Source organism: Hyposmocoma kahamanoa, unplaced genomic scaffold (genome assembly GCF_003589595.1).
Source record: "Hyposmocoma kahamanoa isolate Upper Pololo Valley unplaced genomic scaffold, ASM358959v1 88, whole genome shotgun sequence".
In the NCBI taxonomy this organism is placed as follows: Eukaryota; Metazoa; Arthropoda; class Insecta; order Lepidoptera; family Cosmopterigidae; genus Hyposmocoma; species Hyposmocoma kahamanoa.
In genome coordinates, this window is record NW_020654466.1 from 10,675,123 (window position 1) to 10,694,952 (window position 19,830).

The window sequence follows — 19,830 nt, forward strand, 5'->3', positions numbered from 1 at the left end:
AGGTGCAGTAGGAGTAGGTGCAGTAGGAGTAGGTGCAGTAGGAGTAGTATCAGTATAAGTCATATCAATAAAATCAATGTCAGTGTTAGTAGGCGTAGGAGTAGTCTTTATAGAAGTAGTATGAGTAGGAGTATTTTTCGTAGGAGTAGTATCAGTAAAAGTAGTATAAATAGTAGTAGTAGTACCCGTAGGAGTAGTAGCAGTAAACTTACCACTAGGTTGCGTATATTTTTTTCTGAAAGTTTGCAGATCTGTGCGGCAAAAAAGGCGTTATGTCAATAAATGTATATGTATACATACAACATATACCTAATAGTAAAAAAAATCTTATATTTTTTTTAAAGACGTGATGTTATCCAACTGGTTTGTTTCCAAATAATCAACCTTGCGTTGAGATAGCTAATTTTACTACAGCTTTAATTAGTTTTCTAAATCCCAAAATACAAGCTGTCGCTTAGTTTGGGATTCGAGAGTTTTAAACATTTTATATAAGTAGCACGTACAATCATAGAAATAAGTTTTTGATTTTACTGTACGCGTACTTAAACGAATGAAATAAATAATAATTATTATTATGTTATTATTTTTTCCAAAATTGTAATGTCCTATTGCTGGACCTGGAGCTTCGAGCTTTTCTAATGAGAGGGTTGTGACTAGAGGTAGTCATTATTACAACAACCGATCACGCAATGCATTATTCTTACGTATTCTATAACTCATTATATGATGCTTTCGGTTGCTGCCCCTAAAACAGTAAGCAGGTACCTCAGGGAAATGTTTAATGCAAGATTATAGAGTGGTATTTCAGACAGGTAGTAAAAAAATCGAGCATCTGTCTAAACTGTTGTTGTATATTATTGCTATATCTAACGTGCGATTACGTTTGTGTTGCGATTACGTCCCGGGGCACTATAAAGTTTCAGAGGCAGTACGAAATAAACAAACTTAAATAAAACAAATTTAAAAACAACAAACAGTACTCTAAAAAGCGAAAAATAATAAAATTGATATTTAATCCAAACGACATCGAGTGCATGTAATTATTTTTATTTATTTTTGTCTCATTTCGTTTTGTACACAGTATTATAATAACTATTCATCAATCTATCCACATTCATGGTTGATTTTGAGAAATCGTTGAATACCCTGTACGTGCTTCTAAAATTAGAGGATTTCGTAGGATTTCCATGAGATCCCGTCATCAGATTCTGACTTGGTGACAATGGAACCACCTTGAGAGTATACCCTTTCAAACAAAAAAGAATTTTCAAAATCGGCCCACAATTGCCAGAGAAATCGGACAACATACATACAGCCGAACGTATAACCTCCTTTTTTTAAGTCGGTTAAAAATCGTAGGTCCTATACTGACTATAGCCTACAAAGCGATATCTCAATGCAAGGTCGGGACACTTCGTCACACGCCTTTCTTCGACATACAGGCTCTTCACAATCATTGTTATTATTCCTTCACCGCCACAAGCTTATAATCTTATTATTATAAACTTGTTATTTATTATTATATATTACGAGTAACCACTCCTCTCTACTACTAATTAGGTTGTCACAATTTTCTATGTTTGCATATAAATATAATACGTATGGTTAATTTTTATCAACGACTTCGAAAGGGTAACTTTAGATTCGTTTACATTAAATATGTTGAGGCGTCTAAACCTTAAGGAAAGTTTATAATTATATATTATAAGTTTATTTATAATATTTGCCATCACTCACCTAATTCATAGGTTTTGGACTCGACGACACAGTAATGGTAGCCAACACCTACGCCTACGCCCCCAATGATTAATAGTGTGACTAAAAGACACGCCGCAATCGCTGCTGCCGCACAGCATAACGCCAGTCTGTCCAAAACACCACATAAACAAAAATTCTACATGCACGGTATGAGGGAACAAAACAGGAGTAATATATATCGAGTTCTTAGGTTTTAGGAACGATATATTTCGAATAAAGTGACCCACTGTTTGAAATTCATCGTCACGCTGACCGAGAGATACGAACAGACACCGCGACTTGCACACGTGTAGGTGGCCATGGGTTTAAATAAACATGAGAATAGCAAAATATAGTCTCACGTATACTATGACACATATAATTATGTTCTATTAGTTTAGTTTAGGTACTATTTTGGATTACAGGGTAGGGGAAGTCAGAGCAATCACAAACACAGGAGACTTCAAGATCTTTTGCCATACTGAAGATTCTTAACTGTTAACTACTATAATCCTCCAGGTGAACTGTCCGATTGATTGAACGTTGGACAGATCTTTAAGGTAAACCCAGAAAGTATAAATACTTACCTTTGTGCTTGGTATATGCCACTAGCTACAGCGTGGCCGCATCCGACGTCAAAAAAAGGGTTACAACACATTGTAATTGTTTCTTATATGCAATAAAAAATGTAAAAATACAAAACGTAGAACTTAGTAAATAATGAAGAATGAAAAAATATTACTATCAAAGTAAAAGAAAATGTTCCTCATGATTTCAAAAGATATGAATGAAGACAATGTCAAAATATGAAGTAGTATTGTTTTATCCATAGGTCGATGATCTTTCTTTCTTCTTGTTTCCGACACTTGGCGGTTTGAAGTTTCAAACCTAAACTTCTACTGTTTCAAACCTAAACCGAAACTTCCTTTACCTTCTTTCCACCCTAAACTTAAAAAAAATTGTAGGTATAATGTTCATTTTTTTGTTTTGTTGTATCGATTTGAAAAAGATATATATCACAGAATCGAGTAACTTAAAATAATTTGTAATGTAAATTTTATGATAATAGAGAACTACCAAAGTAAACTCGGATCATATCATATACACATATCGATTAAAACAATATGTTACAAGACCCCGGGATATGGTAATATAATTTCATTTTACCATACCTAAGAGATTTTCTAAGTAAAAAATCTAGCAAAGATATGCCATAATGTTCTTATATAAATTTATTTGTTAACATAATATCTTAAAAGCTAGGTATTAACCATATGTGTTTTCGAACGTTCTTTTTTTATGATACCAAGAGACGGGATGAAAAAGTCATGAGCCTGGTGTTAAGTGACATGCCTGTTCATACGAGTTGCAGTGCCACCCAAAGCTTGTGAGGGACTTCGCCACTGCGCCTGTCACTCTGAGATGTAAGTTGACAAGTCTCATGTACCTGTAATTTCCTTAGAGGATTAGTCTAAGGTAATTTCACCATTACCCTTACCCTTAGCTTTATTGTCAACTCTAGTTTATTAAATTGTGAAAAAATCTGTCCATCTTGCCAGAGTCCCGAATGACAAGATAAGGTTTTTAGTACTCGAAATTCTCCTGCATCTACACTTGAGACCAGTTTCACTCCTGGTATCGTATCTCAATAGATACGTGACCAGGAGTGAAACTTTTAAACAATGGCACAGCAGACCTTAAAGGTGGAATGGGATACAGGAAACAGCTGAAAAGAAAGGGTCATGTAGCAACATGGCAAAGACCTATTGAAAAAAGAAGTAGCAGTAGCTACCACGGAAAGCATTGGGTGTGGACATTGACTTACAAATAAAATGGGTGTGGACTTAAGAGGATGGAAAAAAAGAAAGGAAAGGAGCTTCCATATCTACGGAATAAACAAAACCAAAATTGTACCACACGTATGGCGGATTTAGTGTTGTACCATAATCATAGATATGTCAATAATCGACATGCAAATGTATGGCTTGAATGTTGAAACCGTTTTCTAAGTTTGTAATTTGTGTAGTTTACTGTAATCAAAGTATGAATATTAAAAGTTTGATTAAAGTGTGTCAATATTCCGTTTGGGAATGTTTTATGTCATAAATATGGGAATATCCGAAAATGTCATAGAGATTTTGAAGTTATTATTTTGCATTTATAAATGCTCACATATTACGAAAAGTGAATTTGCACCGAAAAAAATGTAATTTGAGAGTATATTAAAAAAAGAAAAATAAATGGTAATCTAAATTTGGAGATCCTTACGTATTTCCAATCTCAAGATTGATATTACAAAGATATTTTTAAAAGTTTTCCAAATAGTGCAAGCTGTTTTGTATTTATGCATTGGTATAAAATTAATATCAGTGATTCTGATTTAGGTGTCTTAGGGTAGGATCTTTAACACTTTTTTTTAATTTTTGAAATAAATAAAATTACTTATAGTAATATTATCGATAATCATAAAATCACATATAGAATTAATAATACATTTATTTGCTTAATTTGCTATAACAGACGATGTAACAAGAAACAGTGCCAGTCTTAGAGCACGGAAAAAAAATGTTTCCCATATTAAACAACCACAATATTAAATTACGACAACAATAAAAATGTCACAAGTTACAAATTCAATTTGCCAAGAATGATTAAAATTAAGATAAAATTTTACTTCTTATTTCGTATCGTGTTCCTAGGTTTTCGCGATTGTTACACATAGGAAATGAAACTATGTTTCCGGATTTAAATCACGTATATTTGTTTTTTTAAACAAACCGACATTTCGAAGAGTCCTCAGACATCTGTCAAGTGCATCTGTCAAGACCTATTTCAAGCCCCTGAGGAAGATTTCTCAGTTCCTGAGACTCGTGAAATGTAACATCCCCTTACAGGATGCAGGAGTTTACAAGCTTCACTGTGAGTGCGGTCTCTCTTATATTGGACAAACGAAGCGAAGTATTTGTACCCGCGTCAAAGAACATATGGCTGATGTCAAACACCGTTGCGTAAACAAGTCTGCAGTCTGCAACCATGTCATGGATAAACCTAAAGGACATGTTATGTTGACATATATAAATCAGACGTTACATATATGTATATGATGCACTTCGACGTTGAAAACATAAACATGCTATTGTCTTTGTTTAAATATTGCGTGCCGTCTTAAGCCAAAAGAGATAGCATTACACTGGTCTGTGTCAAACATGAGACTCGAAAATACGTAATGTCATCTTAAATGCCAACCGTGGCCACACTTATCTATGCGTGGCCATTTCACAGTACATGAGGTACATGATGCGGTTGTCAAAGGGAAGTACATCAAATGTCAAAACAAATGCTTTTCCAAGTGTTTTATTGAATTATTCTAAATATGTATTGTAATAAAATGGGCAAAAATATTGACAGTGAGAATAATTAAGTATTAATAAAAATTCGTCGCTGCAGCAGTACAGGCATTTGAAAAAGCGAAGATCGAACGAATGTAACATTGTACAGACACGTGTTATTTTTCTGTCTATAAATCACACAAAACCCCAAATATCTCATGTAATTAGACATATTTAAGTAGTTTATTCATAAATCTTGCCAAGTTTTGTTTTGGTTTCTTCAGATTGCCTGTTTGTTTGTATATTTTGATGATTGTTGTTAATGATTATTTTGAGATAAGTGTTGTTCTTGGAAGCGTACATATTGTCGATCTTGTCGATATTCTGTTATTAAAATTATTCATTACGAGGTTTTTATTATTTTATTATTATTGTTTTTACTATTTCAAGTTTACCTACAAATGAAAAAAGAATGGTTAGATATCATACCGCCGTATAATAGTGCCGAAAATAAACATTGAATCAAAGACTATTTTCATTTATTTGCTTCATTTTGAAGAGTCAAATTTTAACATAACTTTTTTTTTTCTTTTTTTTTTTCTTTTTTTTTTATACCTGACAGGCAAATGACTCCACTCCACCTGATGTTAAGTGGAAAGTGGTATCCAAACGCGAAGGAACCTAGTGCAGCGATGGAATCCTCACTGCACTAGCCGCCTCCACCCTGCCTGCCTACAATATGCCTCTTCACGCCTCGTTTGAAGGACCCCATATCATAAGAGGGAGGGAAGACATGTGCCGGAAGGGAGTTCCATTTGTCAACAGTGCGGCAGAGAAAGGAGCCACCGAACCTTTTAGTACGCGATGGAATGCGGCAGGTAGTGAAACGGTGACTACGAAGGCCAGCACGCGTGCTTCTGAGCAGGAACGGGGAAGGGGGGATGAGGTTGAACAGCTCCTCAGAGCACTCACCATGGTACATGCGGTAAAAGGCGCTAAGCGATGCAACATCTCTACGCAGTTGCAGAGGTTCAAGGCGTGATGAGACCTCTTCGTCGCCTATAATTCGAGTAGCACGACGCTGTAATTTATCCAAGGCATCGAGTAGGTACTTGGCGGAGCCGTCCCACAAGTGCGAACAATACTCAACGCAAGACCGGACCTGTGTTTTGTACAGCAGGCATAACTGGTCCGGCGTGAAAAAACGTCGCACCTTGTTCAGGACTCCGAGTTTCCGTGAGGCTGTTTTGATCACAGATTCGATGTAGCTCCTTGGATTCAAATCACAGCAGATTTCCATACCGAGCAAGGTGAAACTGCTCCGAGGTGAAAGTGCTGTGCTCATCAGAGAAGGCATGGGAAGGAACGGCGACAATTTTGTTGTTAACGCGCAAACCTGTGTTTTCTTGGCGTTGAACTCAACAAGATTACTGGATCCCCATGCAGATATGAGGTCCAATATCCTATTGAGCTCAACGACAAGATCAGATCGCTCTCTGTCAGTATCGGCGCGCCCAGCTGCGGGGAATCCATGATATCCCCCATGAACAGTGCTATCATCTGCATAACAATGAATATTCCCAAGTGGAAGCATATCATTGATATGCAGAAGGAAAAGCGTGGGAGATAGGACGGATCCCTGCGGTACGCCGGCGTTCACATTCACGAACCTCGAAATGCTGCCGTCAGAAGCGACGCGAATTCTCCGCTCACGAAGGAAATCGGCAATCCAGCTGCATAACTGGGCTGGCAAACCGTACGCCGGGAGCTTGGAGAGAAGAGCTTTGTGCCAGACCCGATCGAACGCTTTGGCTATATCGAGGCTAACAGCCAACGATTCGCCACGTTTGTCTATAGCCTCACCCCAAATATGCGATAAGTACGCTAGAAGGTCACCCGTTGATCGTTTCGGACGAAACCCATACTGCCGATCATTAATTATGGAGTGATCTTCTAGGTATTGGGTCAGTTGTTTATTAAGGATCCGCTCTAAAACCTTGCATATTATGGAAGTAATGGCTATGGGACGGTAATTATGCGGGTCTGATCGGTCGCCTTTTTTGGGAACTGGTTGCACATTAGCCTCTCTCCAAGAGTCCGGCACACGACCTGAAGAGAGCGACAGACGATACAGTCGCGTTAGCACGGGAGTCAACTCAGCTGCGCAATTCCTAAGTACAATCGCTGGGATACCATCAGGACCACTAGCTTTCCGGACGTCGAGAGACTGCAGCTGCGTACGCACATCGCATTGTCTGATACGAATATCAGAAATCGTGTAGCCACAGTGAGGTAGAGTTGGTGGCTGTGCGTTACAGTCGTCGAGACAGGAGTTAGCCGCAAACAGATTTGCCAAGAGGTCGGCTTTATCTTGCGGCTTGTGGGCTAGATTGCCGTCAGAATATCTCAGCGGTGGCAGCGAGGGCTGGCAGAAGTTCGACGCAACGGCTCTGGCCAGACGCCAGTAGCTACGACTACCTGTGGGATGCGTCAAGAGTTCTTGGCCAACTCATGCGACGCGCTGAGCATCCGCTCTGATGTACGCTCTTTTGCAAGACCTGGTGGCATTATTGTAGGCTGTTTTAAGTGAGTTCGTATTGGGATCGTCTGAAGCTAGACCCCTGATCCAAGCGCGGTATGCAGTCTGTTTGTTCTCAACAGCCACAGCACACTCGCGGTTGAACCAGCGGTTGCGCCTCCCTTTACTGACGAGATCCGAATGCGGGATGTAGTATTCCATCCCGATTAAGATCTCATCAGCAACGGCAGTCGCGCTAGCTGTTGGATCCACCTCACTAAAACAGCGCTGCCGCCAGGGAACGGATGCAAAATAGTCCCGCATACCGTCCCAATCTGCCGACGCATAATGCCAAATGCGGCGTTTAGCCACAGTAGGTGATGGTGGCAGTAACGTTGCCACTTTAGTGGATATCAAGCAGTGATCCGAAGTGCCCAGAGGGGCTTGGACCACCACCCGATATCCAGCCGGGCGAGACGTCAGCAGAAGGTCCAACAAAGAGGGCGCGTCACCAACCCTATCTGGAATCCGGGTGGGCTGGTTCACCAGTTGGGTTAAATCGTGTGTGAGAGCGAATGTGTGGGCAGTTCTTCCAGCATGGTCAGTTTTAGAGGAACTTAACCACGACTCGTGGTGAGCATTGAAGTCCCCTAAAAACACCAATTCCGCTGTAGGAAACTGCGCCTGCGCGTCATCTGTCGCCCGAGTAAGGTGGTCCATGAGACGAGTTGTCTCCATGTCGCCGTGGTGGGATCTATAGAGGCACATGTAGACACGGCAATGACTGCCCAGGTCAACATGTACCCCAAGGATGGAGAAGGAGGGGTCCTCCAAATGACGCAGACGGCGACAGCAAACATCTGCCCGGACAAACAAGCAGACCCCAGCTTTCGCTTTGAAGGACTCTTCAAGCATATAGCCAGGGTAATTCAAGTAGCTGCTGTCAGCCGGGCAGAGTATTTGCGTCTCCGTAAGGAACAGCATTTCTGGTCGAGCCATCTCAAGATGTTGATGGACGGCGTGGATGTTACTGTGGAGTCCTCGAATGTTCGTGAACTTCACCTTAAAGAGCGCTTTAGTGGTGGGGGTGTGCACCGCTGTACGACCGAAATTTGTACTTTGCGCTAACATGTTGGAGGGAAAAAGAGGCGTGAAGCGAGAAAACAGTGCCGCGACACAAGCGGTCAAATCGCGGGGCCTGCTTCCCCAGAGACTTGCCTACAGACAAGTTGCGCTGATCCGCCGGACGGAAGGGCCCCCGAACCCCCCCGGGAATGGCCGCCGGGACCCCACCTCCCGGTCACCAACCGGCACGACAAACCACACCGAGATTATGCGCGGCATGGTGAGGCAGCCTCACGAGCTGGTTAAGCACGCTTGGGCCCCTGTACTGTACCGCGGGCGGCCAGCGGAACAACCGTTTCTACGGGTCTCCCTGGCCGGCGGGTCAATGCAGTTGTCCTGGCACTGGTTCGGCGGAAGCCTCCACAGACCACAAATGTCGCGGCAGCGTTCCCTCGGGCTCTGGTTGTACGCTGACTGATCCCGGAACGCATCCGACTAGCGAATACTTGGCGGGTTTTCCATCATGCGCACGGTGGTCACTAACCAGGCGGGTTTTCAAGCCCTACCACCAGTGGAGCAGCTGGTTGCTCAATATCCCTTAGTCGCCTTTTACGACACCCACGGGAAGAGAGGGGCGGTGAATTGTATTCTAATCCGTCACCGCACGGTGTAAAACTCAAAACAAATTCAAACAGTTAAAGTAGGAGCACAAGCCGCTGCATTTCATGAGCCAGAGGAGGTATTGAATTACTTCAGAACTGTTAAGTTTGGCCAGAGTCGGGAAAGTCATGATACGTCTACAAGAAGAACTAATGATCGCAGGACGGGACCTTCGCCAAACCAACCCGGAACATCAAAATTCGGAACGTTCAGGAACAACTTAAAATGTTACAACTGCAACGAAAACGGTCACCCAAGTTTCAAGTGCACGAAACCTCGAGCTAAATGTACGAACTGTGATCGATTAGGGCATCTTACTACCAACTGCCTTAAAGGTAGACTCCACAATGTACAAGACAAAGACAAAACTCAAGGCAACGACAAGAATCAAATACAGGTTTCGGAGGTGACTATTGAAGACGACGCCATGGACAAGTATGTTATTCAGATCAAAGTAAATGGGGCGACAATCACATGCCATGTCGATCTGGGAAGTCAGTGCTCTTTGATTAGAGCCAGCGATGCTAAGGCTTTAGCCCTGAAAATTGAGTCTCAGTCGAGCAGTGACGAAGGAAAGTGTAGGACGTCCGTAGTTAGTGACTAATAATATTATGTAATTGGTGTGTTACTGGTGCCTCAATAAACGGCATTGAGAAAATACTTGGAAGTTTACCTTTATACCTGAGGTACCCCAATATCTGAAACAAATACTTGATACACAATATTTGAAAACTTTGAATGTAACTAGATTACATGGTAATGCAATTCCATCATTAGGTGTATTGGTAAATATTTTTATATTTAATTTAGATTAAACAAGACTCATTTACTAGGCATTCTCAGTTCCTGAAAATAAAGTTATGCACTCCGGTTTCCGGTTTCCGGTTTTTCCCACTAACAACTCTAACTACTAAAAATTCTCATTTTATAAAGCCAGCAATACAATGACCATTTTGGTCCAACGTTGCCTGGTGAAGGCCAATACCAACGTATAGACGGACAGCCTATTTGCCTTGCCTTGCCTTGCCATCGTTCGGTGTTACTCGCCTAGCTGACCAGGTGAAGGCGAGCGCTAAAGTGTTCGTTTGACGTGGCTTGTCACAACTTGCAGTCGCTCATGACTACTTATCTCACGTAGTAGAAGTGTTGTTTTTTCTGTACAAATCAAAGACGCTCGGCCAATAGTACTCAATGGACATTGTATAATCAGACATTTGCATGCTATTTAATATATGCGAAACATGTTTATACTAACACTGTCTCTTGTTACATCTCCTGTTATAATACCATGTTTTAAGCAAATAAACTTATGATAATAATATTATTATTGACAATATTACTACTTTAATTTATTTCCAAAATTAAATGGAAGTATTAAAGATTCACTGAAATCAGTCACTGATATTAATTCTATACCAATGCATAAATACAAAAAAGCCTACACTATTTGGAATCTATTTAAAAATTTCTCTATGAAAATATGAATCTTGAGGTTGGAAATGTATAAGAGTTATATTTCAAAGTTTTCTCTTTTTTTATATACTCTCAAATTATATTTTTTCTGTGCAAATTCACTTTTATTATATTTTATTTTATTACTATTATTTGTAAACGCAAAACGATAAATTTCAAAATTTTATTTGACATTCCCGGATATTCCCATACAACCTATAATATTCCCAAATGGAATATTGATCTACTTTAATTAAATGTTTACAAGTCGATAATGACTTATCGATTGATTATGGTACGACACTAAAGAAATCCGCCATTTCTTCGTTCAATTTTTGTTTACGTATGCGCGTTCATTTCGTAGTTAGGGCACCTCCTTTCTTTTATTTTTTTCCATCCTCTAAGACCTACACATTCAATGAAGTTTGATAAATCCCAGGTCCTTGCAAAAGAAGTACGTTATCTACCCAGGATGCTGCGAGAGGCCAATGAAATTAAAAAAATATCCTAATTTCACCAGTTTGAGATCCTGTATTTCCTCTGATGAAAAATTCCAAACAGACATAAGACTGCAATACTAATTAATATGTTTTAATTTATTCTAATTTTTATTATTAGTTAATAATAAACTGAACTTAATAAAAGTTCATTCAATAAAATAATTTGTAAAACGCAATGTAGCATAAATTGGAATGTTTCTTTGTAAAATTAAAAATAAGATATTTAATTAATAACTTTTGTAACTATAGTGGAAAAAATAGGGTGGTTTGCATTAATATTAGACATAACTGGTTGATGACTGTACCACCTCAGTCAACCATGACCATGGGACTGTGTAAAGGGCTCGAAACGTCGGTTTGTTTGAAAAAACAAATATACGCGATTTAAATCCGGAAAATGGTTTCATTTCCTTTCTTATTTCGTGTCAAATAATTCAGTTACGTCATAAAAATATTTTCATTTGACCATTTACTTACTTCGTTTTAAGCAAACATGAGTCTAATATTTTAATCTCGAGCTGTCCACATGTTGGTCGCTGCCAGTTTTGTTTTAAGTAACTAAGAATACCTAGTCATGGGCCATTTTAATCAATATTAAATATAAAGTTATTTACCAATAAATGTAACGACCATCAATGCACGTGTGCTGATGCTGTTGACGAGTTTGGTCACCATGCTCTCTCGTGTATTCGAAGCGCTGGCCGCATATCCCGACACGCAGCGTTCAATAACATCATCGTACGAGCCTTCACCAGTGCTAAAATACAGCATCTGTCGCAGTGACGATAAGAGGCCTGACGGTATGACTATCGGTCCATGGAAGCTAGGGAGACAGCAAGTGTGAGACGCTGTAGCCCCCTCCCATGTTAAGCAAGCGTGGGCGGCGCAGGCTCTGTGGCCAGAGCGGCCGAGAAGAACCGCAAAAAGCTCAAATGCGCCAACTTTGCTCAGTGCTACAGCTTTGTGCCTTTTACGGTTGAAACCCTGGGTCTCTGGGGGCCACAGGCGAAACTTCTAGCGAAGGACCTGTCTGATCGCCTGATAGAAGCCTCCGGTGACCACAAGCCTGGCAGTTATTTCTGCTAAAGAATAAGTTTAGCAATTCAAAGGGGAAATGTTGCCAGCCTTCTGGGCACGAGGCCCCAGGGTGCGGCCCTCGAGGAAGTTTTCTATTTATAAACTTTCTTACTTTTTTATGTGTTACTATAATATAGTATAACACTGTTAGTATTAATTAGTACTGAACGAATCACAAAATTATATTGACGACACCCGTAAATTGTTTCGAATTCGGGCAGGACAATCGGAGCGCAGTTGTCACCGTAATGATTTGGCAAAATAGTTTTCAAACAATTTAAATAACATTTCGTCTATATTTCAGGTAATATACTCGATGGTTCCAGGCCATCAATAGGTACCTATTATAGCAAGTTACGTTTTGATATTACATTGAAATTTCAATCAATGTGCTGTCATCTAGCGGTTAATTGCTGAACGACGACGAATTGGAGGTGTTAATTTAATACTCCAAAAAAGAAGCGACCATATTGCAGGAGTATAAGCTTTAACAAAAAAATTGAAATTTATTAAAATAAGACTTACCGATGATATGAAATACTATCACGGGTAATATTTTTGGTGCAGTTATCATTTTTCACTCCAAAATAGCACAATAAGGCATTTTTCTAGCATTTTAAAGAATTTGCACTAAAGAATAATAATAATAATAAATAAATAACGCACACACTCAACATAGCCCCGCACTAGGGAAACCCTGTGTCGCGGGTGCCATGGATACACACACATAGACAACCACAAATTACACCCAAACTCACGAGAGAAATAATTGTTGGCCATACAACTATTTCTCCCGGCCCGGGAATCGAACCTGGGACCTCTGCGTGGCAGTCCGGCATGGTATCCGTTCGGCTACGGAGGCAGTTAAAAATTAAGAATGACACAACCTTACCGTACAAAGCGAAAATGGCGGACTGAGCTTAAGTACAGACCATTATCTATACAGTGGTCACTCGTGTGATGCTAACTAACCACTTCTTCTACTATTTATTGTTCTGTGGGGTAGATCAAGTCCATAGTGGTCACTCGTGTGATGTTAAACTAACCACTTCTGCTACTATTTAGGACGCATTTATTCGACACGAATTTTATCGCGCTCACCCCGCGGCCGCTACGCGGTCGCCGAGCGGGGTCCGCGGCAGCCGCCGCGCGGTCGAAGAGCGGAGTCCATGTTGCCGCCGCGTAGCGACCGCGTGAGTCTAACTGTAATGGCAAAATACGCTTTATTTGTTCAGCTTTTACGTTTTCATTTAAATGATAAATCTGGCTTGAATTTAGTCTACGCGGCGGCCCACGCGGCGGCCCGCACGGCGACCGTGCGGTAAATTTCTTCAGAGGAATTGAAATGTTGTTGCCTAGGTAATAGAATTCAGATTCGTCATTAATGTACATGAAGGCGTGGTAACTGAGCGGTCGCCGCGCGGCTTCCGCGCGAAAACTTTCTCGTGTAACTGGGCGCTTCTTAATTTGTGGGGTAGATTAAGAGCCTGGGAACATTTATTATTATAATAAGAAAGAGAAAAAAATATGCATTCCGAAATGCCTTTCTCAATCATTTAGCGTCGCGACATAGTCGGAACATTTGTAATGTCGTTTCCGCTTTTAACAACACAATACACAGTATTAAAAACATTTATTAAATATTTCACAATAATCGTAAAAACCCTAAATAAAGTAAAAATATTTTTTAAATATAACAGAAATAGCAAAGTAAACATTAAAATAACAAACTACCTATTGAATTATTACACAAAACATCGTCAGATAATATACAGAGATACAAGGTGTAACACTATACACCAACTGTTTTGTTCTAATTTCTTTAAAAACAGATTTATGCCACTTTAACAAGCATAATGAATGACATACAAACTAGGCAAATGGAAAGTTTATATTGTCGATGGTTCAGGGTGGCAAGATGGTGGCAAAGGATAGCGGTGAACAGTGTACAAATAAGCAACCTATGCTCAGCGCGGACCCTAAAATTCGTCCTTGACTTATACTAAAAAAAAATTACTCCTTTAGCATGACTCTCATAACTGGCGCATAACCTTCAAACTTTCGTTTCGTCGATTATTACAATAAGATTCTTTTGGCCCATATTTAACATAGTACAACTAAATAGCAACCTAAATTGTGAAAGACCAATATGTGTTGAATCAATAACATTTCATTACAATTCTACACTAGGCATTCCTAAACCCCCTTGCATTTATAGCTAACTCTTACAGCTTAGAAGCAATATCTACTTATTACAATAAGACTTTAACGACATTTTATAAATGTGTGGAGGAGGAATTGTTTGGCATTAGCTTTTGATAAATTTGTATCAGAGAATTCAAAAAATGTAGTGGCTTTTGTTTCTGAACGGTCTTACGAAATTCATCTTTACTTTTACCGTAGTAGTATCCAGTTCCCGTAAACTCCATTTCTTTACCCAATATTTTGTTGTTTGTGTGTGTCATTATCTTTAAACGTATATTCTCTGTTTCACTAGTCGAGGACTGTGAAATATCTATCATTTTCTTTGCTGTATTCATATATTTTGGTAACAGATTTTCCGTTGTTAGCGTAGTGAATGTCGTTGATAAATTATGGGTAGTTCTTATTGTTGTTAATTTAAACAAATCTGGTAAACTGGGGATCAAATGTGAAGAGTTAAACTTGAAATCGTTGCGTCGCCGCCGGCGATATGTGCGGTGTCTTTGAATTGGTATTTCTTCTTCAGTTATGTTTGCAGACGGTAAAGGTGCCTTTCTACGATAGAAGAGAATATCGTTCCGTCTAGAGGAATTAGACGCGCCGCCAGAGGTATTTGCCATTTCTGTAAATGCAAAATTTACTATTTTCAGACGATACGATTTCATATTATTAAAAAGCGTCAACCATAAAGAATGTAGTAGTAAAGAGTTATAACCAATTCGGCCAACAACAGCAGGTTAAGTTTTTTTTCCGAAACCTTTTAAAATGTATAAGCACTAGTCAACATGCAACTTGGTATCTCTTAAGTTTTGTTTGCTAGCATTTGCGTACATCTGCGTGCACATGATAATTTTCCGACGTATGTCCCCGGAGCGCAAGTTACCTCCAATAAGACTGCCAGTACTACATCTGGCACCAAAATAAAATTTACCTGTGGGTATATCGGATCAAAAAATCACCACCAAGGTTCAACTTGTTCGTCTCGTTATTTGTTATAATAAAAAAACGTACAGAGTTCACTCACGTTTAAGTTCAAGGGTCTTATGTTCAACGACTGCGTAGTGATAGCCCATCCCTATGCCAACCCCTAGAGTGACCACTATGGTTACCAAAAGACAACTCGTAACGGCCAACAAAGCGATACAGTAAGAAAGCCTGCAATTAAACGTAACTTTTAATTAGTAATAATAATAATAATAATAAGCCTTTATTCCAAAAAAAAATAAATCAAAAACAAAATTCCATTTATACAAAACATGCAGAATTAAAATTAAATTAAAGTAAATTAAATTAAAATGAAATTAGAATTATAATTTCAAATTTAAATATGCGATTTAAAATTTATTGGAAAGCCCATCTTTGGACGTAGGCCTCCTCCATCCTGTGCCACTCATCCCTGTCCGCAGCTAGTCGCGTTACCCCCGCCACCTGGGTGATATCGTCCCTCCACTGTCGGCGCGGCCGCCCTCGCGGCCTACGGGTCAGTCGTGGGTACCAGTGGAGCACCCTCTCGCTCCATTAGCACTTTTAATTAGTGCTTTCTTAGAAATACATCACAAGAGCCCATAGTAGCTTAAGCGCCTGAGAGGAGAGGAGAAGCGCCTAAGCGTCTGTTGGCCAGCAGTGGACGCATAAATGGGTTAATGATGTAGGTACAGACCAAGACAACGCTATCCCGATAATATCGCGACAAACGGACCCAAAAAGGAAAATACAAACTTAAGCTAGATTCAGGGTTAAACTTTTTACTCCTATGAGTAAAAAATGCTGCATTGTCCACGACAAAAGTCTTGACAAAATGGTCAGCTTGGGTAATACAGAGGTCCTTTAATTTACGTATATAAATAATCAAATTTTCCTATTGACATCTAGAGTCCGCACGCCCCGCGCTGAGCTTCAAACAACGCGCCGAGCCTTAGTGCGGCTTGACGGCTAAGCGTCCGACAAAATGACTTCAACTTACAACGGAGTATTGTGATAAATGAACTTCGCCCATTATTGTTAGTGGCGAAGATATTAGATAGATTCAGTTAGCCTAGATCGTACGCTGCTTGGTAGTGATAATAGAGTGGTTGATCAGAGCAAGAACCTGCATTTCGATCCCTGTGCAGATGCCTACGTGTATTAACGTCATAGATTTCTTATCTGGGGAAGTGGTACAAACATAAAGAGAGTGTCATTAGCACAAAAAAAATGTATGCGTGCAATGACAGGTAAGTCAGCTCCTGTAGACTTATATTCTTGAAAAAATCTTGGTTTGTTACCTTTGCTTGCCTTATACATTTATGAGACTATTATTTTTGTAAAAAGCAATATACATAACATATTTATCACAAATATTGACATTAACCCTCGAAGTTATAAAGATCCAACTTGTAAGTCAATGAACACACTACTCTTTTTTAAAGTACCTAAGATGTAGAAATATAACCAAAATTGTTTGTGTGTGTGTTTGTGTGTTACAATTTATAACAGTACCAGAACGAAATGACATTAAAGACTTGCCCATAAAATTATTTAAAACAAAATTATACAAATAGTTGAAAGATAAAGTACAATATTTAAATATATATTTAAATTGTTTCTGAAAATTTGTAAGTTACTTTGTGGTACAATAAAGTGTTTAAATAAAATAAAATAAATAATATTTATTGAATAAGTTCTTTAATACTATAATAGTATTAAAGAACTTATTCAATAAATATTGTTATATAAACGAATTGGAATTAATTTACTATTATTACTGATATATTAATTGTTACATTAATTTTATTAATTATACATAAAATTAATGTTATCATGTGACGACCAATTTTTTGCATGTCTAGAATATTTTGTTTTGAAACGTGTTTGTACCTATTCTATTATTTGTTATCTTGACCATTATGTTTCTAGCAAGTAAATGATTTGATTGATTGATTTGATTGATTGATTTGATCGATTAACGTTTATTGGTTATTTTCATGATTTTTTGAAGGAACCAATGTGTTGTGAGCTACATGCATCGCGCACATAAGCGATGAAATACTTTACAAAGTCCGCTCGCATTTGTGCTCCGCTTCACAATTACTTACCAATGTCATACGAAATTTTATTAATTAGTGCCCAATGTAACGCCACGCTGCATTACATACAGCCAAGAGCACATCAAGCTTGACACTGTGTACTTTGGACCTTTCTTATCGTAAGCGGCATAGAGTTGGATTTAAGTCTTAAGTGTAAAGCTTGACGTGCTCTTAACCCTGTACATGAGGAGGATCTTTCAGTATAACCTCATAAAGTTACCTGTTGGTCATTAGTAAATAAATCACTTACTTCTGGGCATAGTATATACAATTTGCAATCCAAGAACAGCAATTACCCATCTTAACTGGTACAAAAATAAATTAAAAATATACGAAATGTTCATGCTATGTAAAATATATCAATTACAAAACGCGTGCAAAAGAAGTACAATACGAAGTAAAATAATAAACCTTACAAAATTTTATCAAATAAAATACTATTAAATATTATGTAAAAAAACCTTTGACGTTTTCACTGTTTAAACCTTGTTTAAACATAAATATTACAAGGCGACACGACGTCAGAGGCATAAACTCCTAGTCATTAAATTCTCTACGGCCATAAATAAGTGCATCTTTGGCTAAAATGCCATACGCGAAGATCTATAGCAATATAATAGTCAACGATACAATGATATATAAGACCAGTAGCTACTGCCCGCGACTTCGTCTGCACAGAAGTAGTAGTAACTTCGAGTAGCTTAGTGTACTAATTTTCATAGTTTTATTCGTTTCCCATACAAACTTTCGACTTTCTTTCAACCCCTTTAAGATTTATTTTTGTGATAAAAAGTAGCCTATGTTCTTCTCCTAGGTCCACCAATCAATCTTTATACCAAAATTCATCAATTGCTTCAGCAGTTTAGGCGTGACAAAGTAACATACAGAGTAACTTTCGCATTTATACTATTACTTTGGACTGCAACGATATCTATCAGTAGATTGAAGTCTTTGTCAATAGTATAAACAGGTATTCATCACGGTATTGATCACGTATGTGCCTTATGTTCTACGGCTACGGTCATTGGCAAAATTGTTATTTTTAGACGTGTTTTACCTATTTTATGTTTATTAAATCACAGGTATGGAGCTTAAGGGTAAAACTATTGCGCCGTAAAGCGTGAAACACAGAGAGCGGGTGCGGGTCGGGCGTGAGTTGGACGCGGGTCGAGTTGGGACCGCGGCGGGTCTAATTCCTTGTATTTATATGGACGACAATACACCGGGCGCAGGCGCGATGGTGACCCGTACCTTACCCGCACCCGATGTCTGTGTGTTTCATGCTTTAATATTATAATAAATTACACGCAAAATAGACGCTTACTCATCGAGTTAGGGATACCAGCCCGCTACACATTAGCATACCATGTAATGAGTTGGGGAGTCCGTCTTTTGTTCGAATATCGCTTCCAACGGAACAAGCTCCGTCAATGTGTATCTCGATGTGCTGTCGTCTGTACTATGCGAGCAGGTGTTGGCAGAGTGCTGGTCTAATTCCTTGCCATCACGCGTGTTGAAACGTACTAAACAATCATACATGGTATCCGGTAAAAATATTTCTTAATAGTGTTTTAACGAACGTAGTTCATAGTGATTTAACGAACGACAAATATACTTTGGTGTACCGCTTTTGGTTTAAAGATCAGCATTGAGCGACAAAATATTTTACCTTCCGTCTCCTATAATATTAGCTTTTACGTTTTAACTTAAATGAGCATCCCGGTCACGTGGTTGTATTATTCAAAGGAATTTAAATGTTGTTGCCTAGTAAATAGAATTCAGATTCGCCATTAATGTACGTGAAAGCGTCGCCTCGCGGCGACCGCGCGAAGCTTTCGCGTCGCGTAACTGGGCGCTTACGGTATCCGTTTCAGTTTTATTTTGTGTAAGTTTGTATTCTTCTTATTATCATATCGATGGCATGCACTATAAGGCATCCCATCGTGTTGAAAGGATTTGCTAATGCGATCGATGGCCAGGGTGCGCCAGACGTATGTGAATAGAACGGTACGTCGTGCGGGGAGGCTCTTTCGTGGGGTGCACTACGTGAGTGCGAATGCCGATTACGCGAATGACGATAATGCGAAGACGGTTGCGCGAAAGCTTAAATGCGCGATTGTTCATTTGCGCGAATGGCCACTTGCGCGAAAACTTAAATGCGCGATAGTTCATTTGCGCGAATGACGTCAGCTACACGATAAAATCGATACCTCCAATGAAAACTA

At 39.2% G+C, this 19,830-nt stretch overlaps 1 protein-coding gene across 1 annotated transcript in view; it reads right to left on the minus strand.

Annotated features, from left to right (window-relative positions):
• The window catches only part of LOC113235994, a 4,353-nt gene extending 1,932 nt beyond the window's left edge, over nt 1-2,421 (minus strand). The window contains exons 1-3 of the mRNA XM_026471919.1: nt 2,325-2,421; nt 1,738-1,865; nt 213-251 (exon numbers count right to left, since the gene is read on the minus strand). Of these exons, the coding sequence (XP_026327704.1) occupies nt 213-251; nt 1,738-1,865; nt 2,325-2,395 (238 nt within the window). The 5' untranslated portion in view covers nt 2,396-2,421. The remainder of the gene's footprint in view (nt 1-212; nt 252-1,737; nt 1,866-2,324) is intronic.
• Nucleotides 2,422-19,830: the final 17,409 nt, after the last annotated feature.